General features: G+C 41.0%; 1 protein-coding gene across 2 annotated transcripts; it reads right to left on the bottom strand.

Annotated features, from left to right (window-relative positions):
- Positions 1-2,175: 2,175 nt before the first annotated feature.
- Positions 2,176-18,200, bottom strand: ercc3 (excision repair cross-complementation group 3). 2 transcript variants are annotated; one of them, XM_083996856.1, is made up of 16 exons: positions 18,056-18,200; positions 14,733-14,932; positions 13,842-14,078; positions 13,048-13,097; positions 12,835-12,970; positions 11,221-11,400; positions 10,127-10,331; positions 8,958-9,272; positions 7,084-7,268; positions 6,262-6,464; positions 6,072-6,168; positions 5,188-5,305; positions 4,972-5,090; positions 3,987-4,136; positions 2,864-2,895; positions 2,176-2,826 (listed from the first exon to the last, which is right to left on the bottom strand). In XM_083996856.1, the coding sequence occupies exons 1-16, from the start codon at positions 18,081-18,083 to the stop codon at positions 2,661-2,663; spliced, it is 2,421 nt and encodes an 806-aa protein (XP_083852982.1). In that variant the 5' UTR covers positions 18,084-18,200; the 3' UTR covers positions 2,176-2,660. The 2 variants fall into 2 exon arrangements, with proteins under 2 accessions (XP_083852982.1, XP_083852983.1); XM_083996857.1 differs by having other exon boundaries at positions 2,176-2,895.
- Positions 18,201-18,343: the final 143 nt, after the last annotated feature.

Here is an 18,343-nt window from a genome sequence, read left to right as displayed (position 1 = left end):
TGGACATTTACGTGATTAACTTCACGTGAAGCCAAATTTCATGTTTGCATTAAAGCTCTTAGCCCCGCCCACTCCCCTGCTCATGTAAGCACAGATCATCAGCTGTTTACACCTTTACACATGTGAGAGTATGGAGATACATTTGTGTCTTTATTATTCAATCAAAAAAAAAGTTGATTTGAACAAAAAATATATTTTCAATCAAATAATAACACACTTAAAATTAAAAAAAGCTTTTCAATCTAAGAAAAAAAGGTTCAAACGCAATTTTTTGCATCTCAAAAAACTTTTTGTATTCAAACACTTTCTTTTTTTGATTGAAAAGGTTTTTTTTTTATTGAAGTGAAGTTTGTTTGATTGAAAATATATTTTTTGTTTAAATCAACTTTTTTTTAAATTGAATAATAAAGACACAAATGTATCTCCATATAAGAGCTGCTGCTGCTTTGATCATGTTGCAGTGATACTGACAGGCTGTGTAAACTCTGTGGAGACAGATTACTTAGCTAAAAGAGGCTGTTTCTCCTCCTGCAGCAGCAGCTCTGCTGGACTCTGCAGCCTGGACAAAGTTAAAGTGTTCAGTTCATGCTGCTAAATATTTATACGTTACTTATGTCTCTGTCTTAGATGATATGAACTTTGATGATGTAGAGCTTCTTGACTTAAAAAAATATCTTGCAGTGGAGGTTTAAACCTTAAACAAGGGATCGGCCAATATGGGGTTTTCAAGGAAAGCGATAACCGATATTAAAACTGAAATGAAGATTTTGGTGTTAAAATTTAGAATAACACTTGGGATTAGACAAAAAAAAAACAACAAATCTTGGTTCAGTGGGCGGGACATTGTTACACTTGAGGCAAAGAGACAACTGCATCAGAGCCAAAGGAGCAATTTTATTGTTTATCAGTGGGAAAAAAACCCGACTGATGCCGACTATCATAAAAATGCTGAATATCGACCGATATTAGATCCGTATCTTAAAGCAGAAGTAAGCGATCCGGTGGTTTTGTCTAACTTCCTGTCAGCAGATGGAGTTAGCAGTCCCCGCCCTCGTCCCTACGTCACCACATTCAGGCGCATCCCTTGGCTGCACGCACAGAGAGGACTGCCCCTTTATGCCGTTCTCTCTCCTCATTGGATAAAGGTTGTAGGATACAAGGAAAGTTTTCTCCTCGGCTTACAGCAGAGCAGAGGGACTGACAGACCTGTGTTTCAGACCAAACACTCTATAGAAGTGATTGCTGTCGGAAGATACAACTATTTAAGACTTATATTAACACAAACATATCGCTTACTTCTGCTTTAAAGCCACCTGGTTATAAAAACACCAACACAGGGATATGAATCTATTAGTGAAACAGCTTCTTTCTCTCACCTCTTTTAATCTCCATCTTTTCCTCTTTTTTTTCTCCGAGCCAGGAGGTTAAGCCTGAGGCCTGCTGAGGACACACTCACTCACACACACACACACACACACTCGGGCTGAACTACCAGGCCACAGACTGGGCTGCTGAAGGGGGGAACCAGGGCTTGTGGTCCAGCGGAGGGTGGCTGGGCAGAGGTGATGATTTTCCCACACTCACCATTTTTGGCAGCTTGCACACGGCACCAGGCTGGAGATGGATGTTTTTTTTTTCTTTTTTGGAATATCTTCAAGTCATCAACAAGCAGAGGAAGTGGACCCCTCTCGACCCCCTTACCCAACCCAACCAAACCATCAGCCCCTCTCTATCCCCCTCTCCAGCTTCCACTCATGCCAAGTCCTGAAAAGGCTCCAAGTTTTCATCCATTCAGTCTTCAAGTGATCTGAAGTATTTTCTCCTCTCAGCCAAACCACAGGAACTGTTTACGAGTTTGTTTATTTATGCGTTTGCCTTTTTTTTCCCCCTCTCTCTCTCTCTCTCTCTCTCTCTCTCTTTCATGTTGCGGCTGTGTAAAGATTCATTTTAATAATCATTAACATTAATCTCACCCTCCTGCAGTTACTCATCTATAAAACATAAGAGCTTCACTTTCTCATCATCTCTTCTTGTGAACTTTGTGATGCGACACCTTTCGATATCGGATATTTTCAAAACTGTATAGATAAAAAACAAAAGAAAAAAGGAAATTACAAAGAGATCTCTTTTACTAAAGCCATAATTAGGAAGAATATAAAGGAGGAAATTCCAGATCAAAACATACATACAGTATTGATGACCAACCAACAGATCTGTGATGTTTTAATGTGTCGCCACATTTACCAAGAGCTGAAGTTGAGTGCTGGAGTCTAATGCATATCAATTTCCTCATCAGATATGTTTCTGAGCGAAGCAGATAAGACACAGGTTATTCCATCCACACAGCTGATCTTTACTTACTTTAAACGCAAACATTGTTTCTCTGTCGCACAGATTTCTACTTTCAGATGATTTAGCCTGAATATCATAAACGATACCTGTTCGATTCAGTGCCATAATCAACAGATATATAAAAACTGAATGACTGAATGGTTCCTTTAAACAGTAGTCGACACTTCGACTTTCATCCGCAAATGTTGTGCATGTAGGAGTTTGAGGAAGTTCAGCCGAGTCCTGCAGGCACTGATCGCTGCATCCTTATCAGATGAACCGCTCGCACAGGAAGAGACGTCCAGTGCATCATCATCATTACATCATCATTACATCAAGATAAAGTTCAGTTTGGGGCGAGGGGGGCGTCGCTGTGTTTCCTCCAGACCAGCTGGACTGTCCAGACCTGCAGCAGAGTCGGTGAATCTACTTCCTGAAGCGTTTGAACAGCGGATGGACGCCCTTGGCCAGCGCAGCGTTCTTGTTGGCTCGGCTCTGATACTCCATGTAGACGGTGTCGTCGGCCCCCGACATGGAGCTCATGGTGCCTGGTCGCCGCGAGAACTGACAAGGGACAAGAAAAGGGTCTCAGTATTTTTGATGATTTGTCTGATGATGAGGATATATATATATGTACAGGCAGGAAATGGCGTATTATATATACACAAGCCAATGTGCTGAAACGTACATTTTTCTGGTGTTCTGATGATGTTAAAATTAATCTCTTCAGAGCTTACTGTACTATATACTGCCCCCTTGTGGGTTACGTTCAAAAAGGCAAGCATTCGCAAACTTCAAGGGATAGTTCACCCAAAATTCAAATTTCACTCATTATCTCCTCCCCCTCATGTGGACTAAGGGCTGGGAGAAGTTTCAGAGTCCTCCGTGGCTTCTCTGAGTTACAGCGGGGCTCGGTGCAGCACTGCATGTCCATATGACGGTAGCGAACGGAGCTCACTTTTCTTCGTAACAAAAAGACACACCAAAAAACATCCAAATACCTCCATAGTGCTCGTCTGTAATGTCCCTCTTGTATTGAAGCCCCAACATGAGAAATTGTTCCGAAAAAAATTAAAGAAGTCTATATTTTAAGCTTGTTTGTAGGCAAAGCAGTGAATTGAGACACTGGGAGCTTCCACTACAAACAAGCTTAAAACACAGACTTATTTAATTTTTTTCTGAACAATTTCTCATGTCGGGGCTTCAATACAAGAGGGACATTACAGACGAGCAGTATGGAGGTATTTGGATGGTTATATGGACATGCAGTGCTGCACAGAGCCCCGCTGTAACTCAGAGAAGCCACGGAGGACTCTGAAACTTCTCCCAGCCCTTAGTCCACATGAGGGTGAGGAGATAATGAGTGAAATTTGAATTTTGGGTGAACTATCCTTTTCAGGTTGCCTATAACGATTGCCTATAAATTTTGATGGGAAAACCTAGGTGGTGCAGTTATTTTGTCAAGTGCGAGTAAATACATTTCATGCTCTGTTGTGTCTATCTATCTATCTATCTATCTATCTATCTATCTATCTATCTATCTATCTATCTATCTATCTATCTATCTATCTATCTATCTATCTATCTATCTATCTATCTATCTATCTAAAATACAGAAGCACAGATGATTTTTTAAGTTTGTCAGAAGTCCTCACCGTTGGCCGACCGCCCACCTCGCCCATAACCACTTCCTCCTCGGCGTCCAGGTCTGAAGCAGCCAGGACTTTCTGGAGAAGCTGCTGCTGATCTTCTCTGCTGGAGAACATCAAGTCCTCTTCCTCCATACCCGCCAACTTTGTGATGACCTGAGGAAGACGAGGAGGAACACGCACACTCAGACACAGGGTTTTTTGTAAACGGGACAAGAATGAAGTGTGACATAAATGAAAATCAATTATTCATAAAAATGATCGCAGATCTCCTTGGAGATTAGTCACAGATTAGTTTAAGACAACTGTGTTTGTCTTAATTTCATGGCTAAAAGCCTGTAGAGTCTGAAATAACTGTTTTTAAATGTTGTTTTGAAGTTTCATTTACTTTCCAGTTATTTTATCATTGGATGTGAAGCCGTGTTTCTCTAAATCACAGTTTGAGCCTTCTGCTGATCTAAACTATCTCTGTGCATGAAAGATGATTTTTTTTTTCTGAAACCAGGTTGTTTTCTGTCCCCAGAATCTCTCTCAGGTTTCTCTGTTGTTGAATCTTGGACCAGTTTGCCCTAAAATCCAAGCCAGACTAGACTAGATGTAACTGAATACGTCTGAATACACAATATCAGGATCTAACTTGCCTGGGGAGAAGTCAGTGTGTTCACAACAAAAAGATAAAAGAAAATCCAGATTAAGTCATTTAACCCTCCTGTTGTCCTCCTGGGTCAAGGAAGGAAGGACGAAGGGAAAGAGGGAAGGAAGGAAGGAAGGAAGGAAGGAAGGAAGGAAGGAAGGAAGGAAGGAAGGAAGGAAGGAAGGAAGGAAGGAAGGAAGGAAGGAAGGAAGGAAGGAAGGAAGGAAGGAAGGAAGGAAGGGAACAGACTGGGTCAATTTGACCCAGAAGGACAACAAGAGGGTTAAATAAACCTTTATTTCTTTTCTACAAACTGACACCATCCTTTTAGTGTGACTGAGTGAGTGAGTGAAGCACCTTGAAGCTGTATCCCTGGTCCACTAGGAACCGCTGCCTCTTGGTGGAGTAGGCCATCTCCTGTGTGTCCTGGGACACCAGAGAGTAGAAGTAGGCGTTGTACTCCTCTGCTACCATTCCTAAACAAACAGGCAGACAGGTGGAGTGAGAACAACTGTAGACAGACGATTAACATATTTATCATGATTTAATGTCTTTTTTTGTTTTTGTTTTAACCTTTCTTGGCTCGTAAGACTCTGCCGAGCCTCTGGGCCTCCTGTCTGCGGGATCCGCCATGGGAGGAGATCTGGATCAGAACATTTGCTTCTGGCAAGTCGAACGAAGTGTCTCCGACCTGTTGGCAGAGTGGCAGAGATGTAAAACACACTCACACAGTCAGTCATACGATATCACTTCACAGTATCACAATATTATCTCACTGAGCCAAGACGAAAGTAGTACAGTCTGTGTAGAGTATTATGAATAGGGCTGGTATGATACGATATGCTTTTCTCCCGATTCGATTCTTATACGATTTTTTGGATGGCGATTCGATTTAAATTGCGATTCTACGATATTGCCGATTCTCTCGATTTTTAGTCTGCATTTTTAACATTTATCTGCACACAAATACTGTAGAAGCCTATAAATTAACATACTCCATTATAAAGTGAACTTAAACCCTTTTCAAAACCTGGACTCTCTGTATGTAAAAAAGGCTAACAAATGCACATTGCACAATATTTCAAAAAAATCGATTTTAGAAGAAAAAAAATCGATTTAAAAATCGTCAAAAAGGATATCGCGATTTTTTCTTCCACCCCTAATTATGAATAATAATAATAATGATCAAATAGTACTTTGATTTTGATTTTTTGATACATTTAATCCAATTATTATCGGACAGAAAGGGCGAGAGAAAGGTAGATGGAGCAACCGTAGCAGCCGTGCTACGACGACTACGCCCACGTTGAGGAGGAACTACTGTATGAAGCGGTGAGTTGTAATGGAAAAACTGAGCTGAGTAGAGCTGTTGCTGTGTAATGGAAAAGAGCCACATGTTGTGATTCCTGCTTCACAGACAGTAAATCCTCCTCCACAGAGCAGAGCGGCTGCTTTACCTTGGAGATGAAGATGGTGTTGATCTTGGGATTGTGCTTGAAGTTCTGTAAGATCTGCATACGCTCCCCCTGAGAGGTCGGCCCGTAGATGTACGGCCTGACGGGGACGAAGAGAGGAAGAGTTTAAAACATGTAAGAAAGGTCATAAACATAAAAATATGGTTGTATGGTTGTATAGTAGATGAGCTACTTGTTGAGGCGGATGGCGTATTCCTTCAGGGCGAACACGTTGTCGGCAAAGACGATGATCTTGTCGTTGCGGCGCTCGTGGAAGCGAATGAGGAACTGACACGCTCTGAACTTGTTGGGGTTCATGGTGTAGAAGAGGATTCGCTTCTTCGTCTTAATGGCCACGTACTCTCTGTAGAACTCCGGAGACATCGGGCACCACACCTGAGAGATTAAGGTCACATGCCGTTGGTCAGGCCATAATGCCAGTTATATGCTAAATATAATAAAATTATATATAAAGTAAAATCATTGACACATGGTGAAGTTGCCATAAGAACAAGAGAAAATAAAAACTCTGCAGCTTTTATCATCTTAAAACAATAAAACTGTTACACAATTATGAATAAGTAAAGAGTTGATTGATGAGTGATGATGAGTTGATGAGTATAAATATATACGTATATACACGTATACTATATACACTATATCTATTCCTGATTCCTATATATTCTTTACATATTATAATAAATGTAATTTTATTTATTGTGAACTTCTGTCTGTCTCTGTTTTATTAATTTTTTCTCTACTTTATTATGTTTTTGTGATGTTTGTATTTCTCTATGGAACGCTTTTGAGTCTTGAATTAAGAATATAATGATTCCTACAAATGCCTATAGTTGAGTTATGTAATATGTGGGTTTAAATAATAATATACTTGTTTACAAAGAAGTCACTTAGTTTGTTGAATCGTACACCTCGGGGTCTGACTCTCGTACATAACACCTGCTCTCATTTAATAAATCTGATGTTTACGTCCTTTAATTGTATTTCCTGGACTCACCTCTGCACACTGCACTTTAGCGATGTAGCCGTTGTTCTGCAGCTCCATCCAGTTGGCCTCAAACAGCTTAGGCCCGATGAGGAAGTTGAGGTCCACGATCTTGTCGTCCTCTCTGACCAGCGTGGCGGTGAGCCCCAGTTTACAATGAGCCTGGACGATGGTCAGGACACGACGGAACATCTTGGCTGCAGAGAAAAAACACAGAACCAAGGGACGTCAGCGTGTTGATTCATCTTTATAAAACGGAAAGGTGAAATCCGGCGATCTGATTGGTTGTTAACCGTGGTATAATGAGCATATACCATGGCTACTATTCTAAAGCCTTATCACAGAGTAGGCACGTATAACTGGTATGAATGGAAGTTGTTGCAGTCCGTAGCAAAAGACAGCTGATGTTTTTACGATGTTAAAAAAATGGACTAAAGTAGTTGAATTCACATGTTTAAGGTGAACTTTCACCTCCGGGGGGGGTTAACAATGGTAGAGTGGATTGAGCAGTGACTTTCAACTGGAAAAAAAGCGGAGGAAAAGACAAGATGAGGAGCTACTTGAAGCTAACATCTGTAGAGGTGGGACTATTTTTTTCACAGTGAGGCTATTTGATTGAATAATATGTATTTCTGGTTGAATAAAACTACATGAAATTGATTGCGTATCCCTCTTTCATATTGCCTTTATTGGTAACCGTTTTATAAAAGCAATATATCCACAATATCACACCATAAATATGCTTGAAAAAGCAGTGAAACATTCTGCACATGTTTCATGGCTCAGTGGGGGCCGGTGTCGTCTTTTATGCTGCAGTCTGTTTGGAGCAGCAGCTTGTCTGACATGAGCACAAGGAGAACTGGCTCTGAAAGGACCGGGGCTGTGCTTGGCAGCGAGTCTGGACTCTCTCTCTCGGGAGGACTGTTGTGGAGAGATGAAAGATGCAGCCATGTTGGACAATACCAACCATCGTCTCCACAACATTCTGGCCGGAAAGAGAAGCAGCTGCAGCCAAAACATCTCATCTGGGACTGAGAGCTTCAGGAGCTCCTTTGTCTGCACCACAATCCAGCTACACAGCCCCACACAGCCAAGGGTGGTGGCTCATGACCTGCACTATTGAACTGTTATAGCTTGTTTTTAAAGGGATAGTTCAACATTTTGGCAAATGGGCCCATTGCCATGATCCCTATAGTCATAGCAGTAGGTTCGTTACCTTTAATTGTCGGTGCAAGCTATTTTTAGAACGGCGGAGCAGAGCCGTGAGCTGCTCAGAGCTACACTACGGAGGCAAATGGGATTTCTTGGTTTCCCTCATCAAACTCATCAAATACACAATCCAACAACTTCAAAACGCCCTGGTGGACAAGTTGTGACCTGCACAATCACCACGCTATGAGATAATAACACAACGTTACCAGACAGAGTTGTTTTAGAGGGAAATACAGAGACTGCTTGATGAAAAACTGTCCCTGAAGGCAACGCGCATCAGCGGTTTTGCATGAATTTCCCTCTAAAACAACTCTGTCTCGTAACGTTGTGTTATTATCTCATAGCATGGTGAATGTGCAGGTCACAACTTGTCCACCAGAGCGTTTTGGAGTTGTTGGATTGTGTATTTGATGAGTTTGATGAGGGAAACCAAGAAATCCCATGAGCCTCCGTAGCGTAGCTCTGAGCAGCTCACGGCTCTGCTCCACCGTTCTAAAAATAGCTTGCACCGACAAATAAAGGTAACAAACCTACTGCTATGACTATAGGGATTATGGCAATGGGCCAAAAAATTTGCCAAAATGTTGAACTATCCCTTTAAGTATTACTATAACAACTATTGAGCTGCTGGACACTTGAATTTCACCCTGATTCGCCTGTTGGGTTCCTCTCACCGGGGATGGTGTGCACCTCATCCAGGATAATGAGCCCCCACTCTTGGCTCCGCATCCACTCCATCACGCGCTCCGCCTCCCAGGAGCGCTTGGTAGTGTGACCCAGCATGGAGTAGGTGCTGATGGCGATGGAGCAGCCGATGGGTTTGTCTTTGGCGTCGGAGGTGAAGCGGCAGATCAGCGAGTCGTCGATGGTCGACCACATCTTGAACTGGGCCTTCCACTGCTCCACGGACACGGAGGAGTTGCCCAGCACCAGGCAGCGTTTACGCACCGTGCACGCCGCCGTCACCCCCACCAGGGATTTGCCAGCTCCTGGAAATCAGAAGAAGGAATCAATGTTTGTCTTATATCATTTTTCTGTATTTGCATATTTTTCTGTTACAAATGCTACTGTAACAACCAAATGTAGGATAAATAAACAGTTTAATGTCTTATGTTAATCTTCTCGTGCAGGATTGTCAAATATAATACAAATAAAATATTATATGTACAGAACTGTCATTGAATTAGTGCACATAGAAATAATAAATTAATAATAAACACTTTCACCTCTCTGGACCCCAACTGAATCGATTTGATGCATACAACTTTTAATTTTATTTCATCTAATTTCTTAGTGAGCACACTGGGCATCCTTTATATATATTTATCTGTTGTTTTTATTGTTATTATTAATTTTTCTCTTTTGCCTCCCTTTTATATTATATATTTGAGTTTAGTGTATTTATTTCTCTTCCTCCTCTTTTTATTTATGTACCTATTTATCTTCACTTTCTAATTAATTCTTTTTGTATTTATTTGTACTTATTTGTTTATTATTCTTTTTTTCTCTCCCTCTTTGTTCTTGTATATGTACCATATTAATCTGTACCATTTTGTTTTTAAAAAGGGTGTAAAACAGCTGTGGAATAACTGTATATCTTGTATTGATGCTTGTGAAATGCTGATCTTCAATAAAAAACTGAAAAAAAAGAAAAGAAAAAAGAAATGAAAGGAGCAATAAAATAATTTCTACACACAATATAGACCACAAAAAGTAATTATGGTTAATGATATGCTGCAGCGATATAAAAGAAAAATCTGGGCACATATATCTGTGTATATTTCTGCCTTTCTCTCATTCAATGCTTTATGTTTATTGGTGTGTAGTGAAGCAGCCGTCTCACCGCAGGGCAGCACGATGACCCCGGAGCGAGCGCGTCCGTTTCCGAACATCTTGCGCAGACTCTTCTCCTGGTACGGCCGCAGCACGGCGGTGGGCTTCAGGTCGATGTTGATGTCTGGGTTGACTGTGTCGTTGCGGAAGTCGTACTCTGCTAGGAGAGGATACTCCAGCTGGATGCAGCGCTTCTGCAGCTCTTCAATCATCTCCTACAACAGCAGCAGCAACAACAGGGAAACAAAGAGATGAGCTCATTTGAGACGGAAAGTTTTAGTTTGGAGTAAAATCACAAAACTCAAACTGTGGCTTTAAACAAACTAATATTAAAACATACCATCCACAGTTCTGTTTTACTTCAAGCACCAAACCGATGTAATGTCTCTGTTTAATTTCAAATCATGCACAGCACAATCATTTTACTACTAACCATTTTATAAAGCATTGCACATGATTTAAAGGGACAACGAGGAGTTTTCTCTGCCCGCAGAATGAAAAATTCTGCGACAATAAAAAAGTGTCATATTAATGTGGATGAATCTATGTTACCACTTGTTAATGGGCCCATTTTCAATAAATATATCGTTCTGTCTCTATTGTTATTTTGTTATTATTAGTGGTGGCGGAAATGCTGGGCGAGCCGACCAGCGTTTCCTTACTTTCGGTTTTGCGCCGCCGAATCTCCGTTTATGGTCGGAACTACGACGGTATGTGATCGTCTTCGAACCTCTGACTTTAATTCTTGATGAATGAAAACATGAGTCTGTCTTGCGCCGGTCAAAGAATTTTATGGTGCGCGGAGGCTCATAAATGTAGTGTGGAAACGCTTCGCTTTTCCAAAACTCCTCGTTGTCCCTTTAAATAACTATACTCTGTTTTATTCAATATATTTTTAAAGTTTGATCATTCAGATACAGCTGTTAGTTAATCTGGCAATTCACTTCAAAACTAAATGATTAGTCTGATGGATAAACCTGAAAAAAAAAAAGCAATTCAAACCAGACAGAAATTTGGTTTAAGGTATGATTTTAAAGTAATGCAGTAATGTGAAGTAAGTGGAAGTGAAACAGCAAAAAAAAAAAAGAGAAGTCAAATTTGCACCTGGCGGATCTCACAGGACACCGTCTGAGTCTCCTCCTCCTCCTCCTCTTCTTTATCCATCTGCTCATAATAGCTGAAAATGTCCTCGGGGACCTGCTGGGTAGACGACGGCTGTTGTCCCTCGCTGGGCGGCTGAGACGACGTGGAGGCTCCTCCCTTCTCCTGGACAGACTTGGAGATCTGTCAGACAGACACACAGAGGGACGGACATCTGTTACACGAATGACCGGGGGGGGGGGGGGGGGGGGGGCGGGGGGTTCAGAATTATTTCCCAAATGTGTCTCATTATTGCTTTTCAATTACAAGGTAATGTAATTGAAAAGCAAAACTACACCCAGGCAGGGACAAAGGGCTCCAGTCCATACGGGAAGTCACAACCAAACCGGAAGTTGGTCTTCGTGTATCTTGTTGCTTATTCGGCGCTGCGTTCAAACAGTAGATCGAAAAGACAATACGAGGATACGATAGATACAAAGTGATGGAACGGTAAGAGAAAGAGTGTTTTAATTATCATCTATCTGAAGAAAAAGATCTCCACACACTTGGATCTATGCAATTTCACTTTAATAGATAGATAGATAGATAGATAGATAGATAGATAGATAGATAGATAGATAGATAGATAGATAGATAGATAGATAGATAGATAGATAGATAGATTAATAGATCCAAGTGTGCGGAGATCTTTTTCTTCATTTTTGACACTTTTGATACCTCCAGCACCTTGGCAGAGAGCCAGCCGGGTGAAGCGGCAGCCCCCTTTTTGCAATTATCATCTAAAAAGTGTGACGTGTTATCTAAGATACAATATTTACAATTAATAGTAAGTGTAAATCGATGAAACATTAACATGATCACTTGATCAGGTGATTATTTTAGGCTTCGAATAGCAAACATCTCAGTTTTACATCCTGTATAAAATGAAATCGTGAAAAAACTTTTAGAGTCAGTTAACTGGTAAATTAACTGCAGTTATGGTAAATATGTAACTGCAAAATAAAAAAATATATTCTGATATGGAGCAGCGAATGGCAAATTATAAAAACGAAAGAATACCAACTTCCGGTATGGACCTCCTCTTGGAAAATCCAGCTTTCCCTGCTACCCCAATTAGGGTCGGGAATCTTTTACTGTCTCACGATTCGATTCAGATTTTTGGGGCTACGATTCGATTCAAAATCGATTTAAAACGATTTGATTCCTCATGATTTCTGCTTCAGTCTGTCGGTGTGCAAAGGATCCTCATGATCTACTCCAGTCTGCTTTGCAAGACAGAATGACTGAAGTGTCTTTTTCACATTTATTGAGTTTTAAACATTTATCCACACTTAGATGGAATTGTTGAAACTGTTATCATTATATATTGCTTAAGTAACACTATTAAAAGTGCCTCTTTATCAAAAGTAGTGCAGTTAAACATGCTGCCTTTTAAATTCTAAGGATATGGAGGCCAACAGCCAGCGGATTTGTTTCACTTGTTTATTTTTTTAAATCGATTTTGGGACATTTTATATCGATTCTGAATCGTATTAAATGAGAATTGCGATTTTTTGGCACACCCCTAACCCCAATGTAGCTGCATGATCTAGAAAGAGAAAACACAGCATGACGTACCGCTGACTTGCTGTGGACGACTTCAGTGATGAGCTCGGTGTCGCCTCCATCTGCGTTACGGAGACGACACTCACGGATCACGTTGTCCTGCAGAAGACGCTGGATCACGTCAGGGAAGGCGCTCTCAACAAAATACCTGAGGGCAGACAGGTGACGTGGTTTAAGAAGGACACAGAGGAGCTGATTAATGATGCAAAGGCAAAGGGAACTCACCTGTTGTGTTTGAGCACCAGCTTGACTTTGCCGTAACTCACAGTGCAGAGCTGAGAGACAGAGAGAGATAAAAAAAAATCTGTGAAATTGTGCACACAACTTTAAAGGGATAGTTCACCCAATATTGAAATTGCACTTATTATCTACTCACCCTCATGTGGACTAAGGGCTGGGAGAAGTTTCAGAGTCCTCCGTGGCTTCTCTGAGTTACAGGGGGTCTCGGAGTAGCAGTGCATGTCCATATAACGGTTGCAAATGGATACCAACTGTCTTCGTAACAAAAAGACACACCAAAAAACATCCAAATACCTCCATGCTGCTCGTATGTAATGTCCCTCTTATATTGAATTAAATAAGTCTATATTTCAAGCTTGTTTGTAGCAGAAGCTCCTCTTCCTCTTCATCTTCCCGGTTCGTCCAAATTTGACGAACCGGGAAGAGGAGCTTCCGCTACAAAACAAGCTTGAAATATAGACTTATTTAATTTTTTCCGGGACAATTTCGCATTTCGGGGCTTCAATACAAGACGGACATTACATACGAGCAGCATGGAGGTATTTGGATGTTATTTGGTGTGTCTTTTTGTTACGAAGACAGTTGGTATCCATTTGCAACCGTTATATATGGACATGCACTGTTACGCCGAGACCCCCTGTAACTCAGAGAAGCCACGGAGGACTCTGAAACTTCTCCCAGCCCTTAGTCCACATGAGGCTGAGTAGATAATGAGTGAAATTTCAATTTTGGGTGAACTATCCCTGTAAATAGAAAACATCCGGACGTCTCAGTCTGACCTTAATAAACTGCACGATGCCGTCAGGTACGGACGTCTTGCTGAGTTTCTGCAGGTACTCCACGATGTCTGAGGTCTGCAGGCCCACGCTGACCGCTGCGTACAGGGAATAGGCCGTCAGCTTGTACTCGTGGATGTGGTTGGGTCTGCACACTGGTTCTGCTATGGCCACCAAAAAATCCTGGGCGTATTTATAGACAGGTGAGAAAGCTTCCAAGAAAATGTGTCCATCTGGAGCCTGGAGGAGAGACAAAAACAACAAAACATGTCAAAGAGTTTTGTTTTCATTTATTTTATTTTAATGATTTTATTTATTTGTTTTTATTTCATTTTACTGTGTTTTATCTTGTATCTCTTTTATCTCACTGATTTTAATTTTTGTTTTATCTTATTGTGTCCATTCTTTTATTGTGCTTCTGTTGTGTTACTTATTGTGTTTTTATCTTGCTGTGCAGCACTTTGGAAACCTTGTGTTTGTTTAAAGCAGAAGTAAGCAGAATGTTTGTGTTAATATAAGTCTTAAATAGTTGTATCTTCCGACAGTAATCACTTCTATAGAGTGTTTGGTCTGAAACACGGGTCTGTCAGTCACTCTGCTCTGCTGTAAGCCGAGGAGAAAACTTTCCTTGTATCCTACAACCTTTATCCAATGAGGAGAGAGAACGGCATAAAGGGGCGGTCCTCTCTGTGTGTGCAGCCAAGGGATGCGCGTGAATGTGGTGACGTAGGGACGAGGGCGGGGGCTGCCAACTCCATCGGCTGACAGGAAGTTAGCCAAAACCACCGGATCGCTTACTTCTGCTTTAAATCGTGCTATATAAATAAAATTGGATTGGATTCATTGATAAAATCATCTCAAGGGAGGAGATAAAGAGTCCAAACGTGTCTTTACCACCCAGAGCGGCCGTGAGGAGTGGTCGTTCTTCAGCAGCATCTGAGAACGATAATCTTTGGCTCCGTACTCGTCCAGTTTAGTGCTGGACTCGTCCACCTGTTTCCCCGCAGCAGCAGGTATCTCCTGAGACTCGCCGCCCGCTGCCGCCTCATCGTCATCCTCCTCCTCCTCGTAGAAGCGCTTTTTGGGTCTCTTCTCTGTGGTCACAAACAATAATACAGGAATATATATCAGTGTATAAATGCACTAGTTTTGGTTTTCAAACACAACCGATAACATCAATGCCTTACGATCTCTGCCCATGTTAAGATTCAGTTAAAGTCAGCATGTGTCCTAATGTGGGAGGAGAGTGTAAAATCATTGACTTTGATAAAAGGACAAGGATAATTTAACCCTTTATTTTGGCGTTCCCGTCTTCATTACAGTAGTAAAGGGTATTTCAGTCTTTTTTAATGCATTTTATTTTGTTGTTAATCAGTAGTGGTGATTAACACGTTTATTCTGACAGGACTAATGCTTATTATTAATTTATCATAACACCACTTGCCACTGTGCAGCAATTTCTTACCAGGCAGGCAGATGAACTAATGACACAATTTGTGATTTAGGCAGCTATGAACAGTGTTGGGAACGTTACTTTTAAAAAAGTAATTAGTTATAGTTACTAATTACTTCTCCCAAACAGTAACTGAGTTAGTAACTCCACTACTTCACTATAATAGTAACTAGTTACCAGGGAAAGTAACTATTGCGTTACTTTTTCTTTCTTTTTTTTAAGTTTAAATATGTCGAAGAATTTGGATTTTTTTTCTCTCATTTTTAAATTGTATTTTATTGTTTTCATATACTTCACTGATCGCAATTATGGAATGCGAGTGTGTGTTTTATTGAAAGCGAGGCTGGTGTGCCTATGAAAATAGGTTACAGTGGGTTTTTTAAGTGCTGTGGCTACAAGCAAATCTCATATTGTCTCTGTATAAAGACAACAAAGACATTTTTAAATGTGAAAACAGCGGAGACCTATTCAAGATTTGCGTTTAATAACAGGCGAAACATCGAAATTAATTTATTCATGGCCACATTAAGTGAAATTATTAACTTTACCGATTATCCATCTGATTATCTGTCCTGCTGTGAGCGCACAACAGGGTATCTGCGGATCCTTAAAAAGTCTTAAATTCATGTATCCAAAATTAAGGCCTTAAAAAGTATTAAATTTATTAGAAAATTCTAAGATGGTCTTAAATATATAATACACAGCATCATAAAATATGTATGCACTTAAACTTTTATATGAAATAACAGGGTATGCGCGCGGGGTCTTAAAAAGTCTAAAATGTGAAAATCTAAATTTTAGGTCTTAAAATGTCTTAAATTTGTTGAATTATTGTGTTCAAGTCTTAAATAATTTTAGACAGGTCTTACATTTTCTTATGCCCACCATGGGCGAGCATTTCACTCGCATTTGCCCCTAAAAAAAACAAACATGTGTGAACCGGAAAAATCACAAAAAGAAAGAGCACACGATTGGTCAAAAACTACAAATCCCACAATTATCTGGCCTCAACAATAACAGTAGTTAGTGTAAGTGAGGGAGAGTGGAGCTGTAGGTGAAAAGAGGAAACAACGCCACGTCTGGTCCTGTTCTATGTTGTTCGTTCACACCGTCATCGTTTATTCGTTACGTCATTACGCGGTGTAAAAGGCCGTGACGCAAAGACGCGATTAGGCGCGAGACGCGGTAGACGCGACTTTTTTTTTTTTGCGACGCTACACCCGATTGTTTTATGGCGACGGGACCTTCGCGTCTTCGTCCTTTTCATCGTGTTTGGCGGGAAGACCCGCAAGGGGCTTCCCGCCAAACACGAGGAACGCTTTTTTTTCGCTCGAGTTTATACGCGCGACCAAACGCGAGATACGCGAGAAATGCGATTTATCGCTCGTTTTGACTTTGTGTAAATTCGCGTCTTCACGAGCCCGCCCATTTTCACTACAACAACAACATTTCTGCTCTCACCAACCATGGTTGAGGTCACAACGCTGCTGTAGCTGCTCTGGAAGAGTTCCAGCTGATGAGCTACAGAGACTTTAGAGTCAAAGAGGAGCAGTGCGTCGCTGTGTCGGACTGTTTGGATTTAATGAAGAAGCTGCACAGAGTCAGGTGAGCAGAAGCTCAGGACAAACACTTCGCTCCGGGACATAATGTAGCTACACCTCACATGTTCTTGTCTTTTACCTCAGGGAGATTAAAGTAGTGTCTGTTTCCACTTTCCCTCCGATCTCGGCAGCTTCCCTCTGCTAGTTTGTGTGTGTGAGGCTAAACTGCGTGCGTGTGTGGTTTGTGTACAAACTGAACACTGCCTCTGATTGGCTTAGCATGAAACCTTACTCTGCCTCAACCAATCATCATCACTTATGCGGTTGTCTCGTCCCTCCCTCCTCCCCCCTCCCCTCACCAAAGGAGAGGAGGAAAAAAAAAAACAGTTTAGCAGCTTCTGTGGCTGAGATGAGCCAAGTCGGAGGACAATTACTGAGTAGTTTGTAACGCGCCTCATTTAATTGTCGGAAACGGTAACGGCGTTGTAACGGTGGAAATAGTAATTAGTTAGATTACTCGTTACTGAAAAAGATAACGCCGTTAGTAACGCCGTTTATTTTAACGCCGTTATTCCCATCACTGGCTATGAACATATCAATTCCACGTAAAGACCAAATTTGATTCAGTGAGAAAAGCCGATCAGTTCTCAGATCAGATCTAAATCCTACCAGCACCTTTACTCTATGGTCTCCTCCTCTAGCTTTACCTCCAGCCACTAGCAAGCTATCAGTCAGCTGATTGAAGAGAATGAACGATAAAGAATTATATGGCTATCACCATATTTCTCCTTTTAACAATTATATGATGAACCAACTGTTTAAAATGGTTTGTTGCTCTTGTGGCTGACCAATTATAACCGGTTATATTGGCTGGATTTGATTTGTGAGGGGGTTAAGCCTCTTAATACACAACAACATTTCAATTCACTCACTACAGCTGCTACAGCTTTCTGGTTATTTTTGACTTTTTGCTTTTGTAAACATGGCTTTTGACATAACAATGGGTCATGTCCCTGTGTGTTTGTGTGCTAAAATACGCTGTGTGCTGGATTATACACGTATTTCAGTCAATACGTCTTTGAAATTATTATTTTTCTAAACATTATTTTGACATTTAAGGCTCTATATATTACTCATCTCTCACAACCATGATCCACATCTGAGCAGCAGCTAACAGCTAACAGCTAGCTAGGTACTTTAAAAACACAACGTTAGCAACTCACCACGGTCTCCTTTATCCTTTTTACCCATCTTGCAGATTTTTAAATAAGCAAATTCTTTCAAAACATGTCAGATTTTATCTTCATAACCAGCCTGTTGTCCTCCTGAAACTCCACAGTGATGAACTGAAAGTGCGTGGAGCTTCAGCAACAGTAACGTTACTTTTAGTGAAGTTAACATATTGCAGTATTGACTTCCGGTGGCCTTCAAAATAAAAGAGGGTTGAGGACGAAGTAATCCGCTTTATCAGTTGGGGAAAAAAATACTCAACTACAAGCAGTGCGCTAAAA

This window comes from Trachurus trachurus, assembly GCF_905171665.1.
Source record: "Trachurus trachurus genome assembly, chromosome: 3".
Lineage (NCBI taxonomy): Eukaryota > Metazoa > Chordata > Actinopteri > Carangiformes > Carangidae > Trachurus > Trachurus trachurus.
The sequence above is the reverse complement of the archived record's forward strand: the minus strand, read 5'-3'. Positions and strand labels throughout refer to the sequence as shown.

What these genes read in the sequence shown, in the direction of transcription:
- ercc3 (XM_083996856.1), bottom strand. Translation starts at nt 18,083, where the DNA reads ATGGGTAAAAAGGATAAAGGAGACCGTG. An exon ending in CTGGTGCTCAAACACAACAG is followed by an intron (nt 12,971 to 13,047) that starts GTGAGTTCCCTT and finishes GTCTGCCCTCAG; the next exon opens with GTATTTTGTTGAGAGCGCCT. An exon ending in TCGTCCACAGCAAGTCAGCG is followed by an intron (nt 11,401 to 12,834) that starts GTACGTCATGCT and finishes TCTGTCTGACAG; the next exon opens with ATCTCCAAGTCTGTCCAGGA.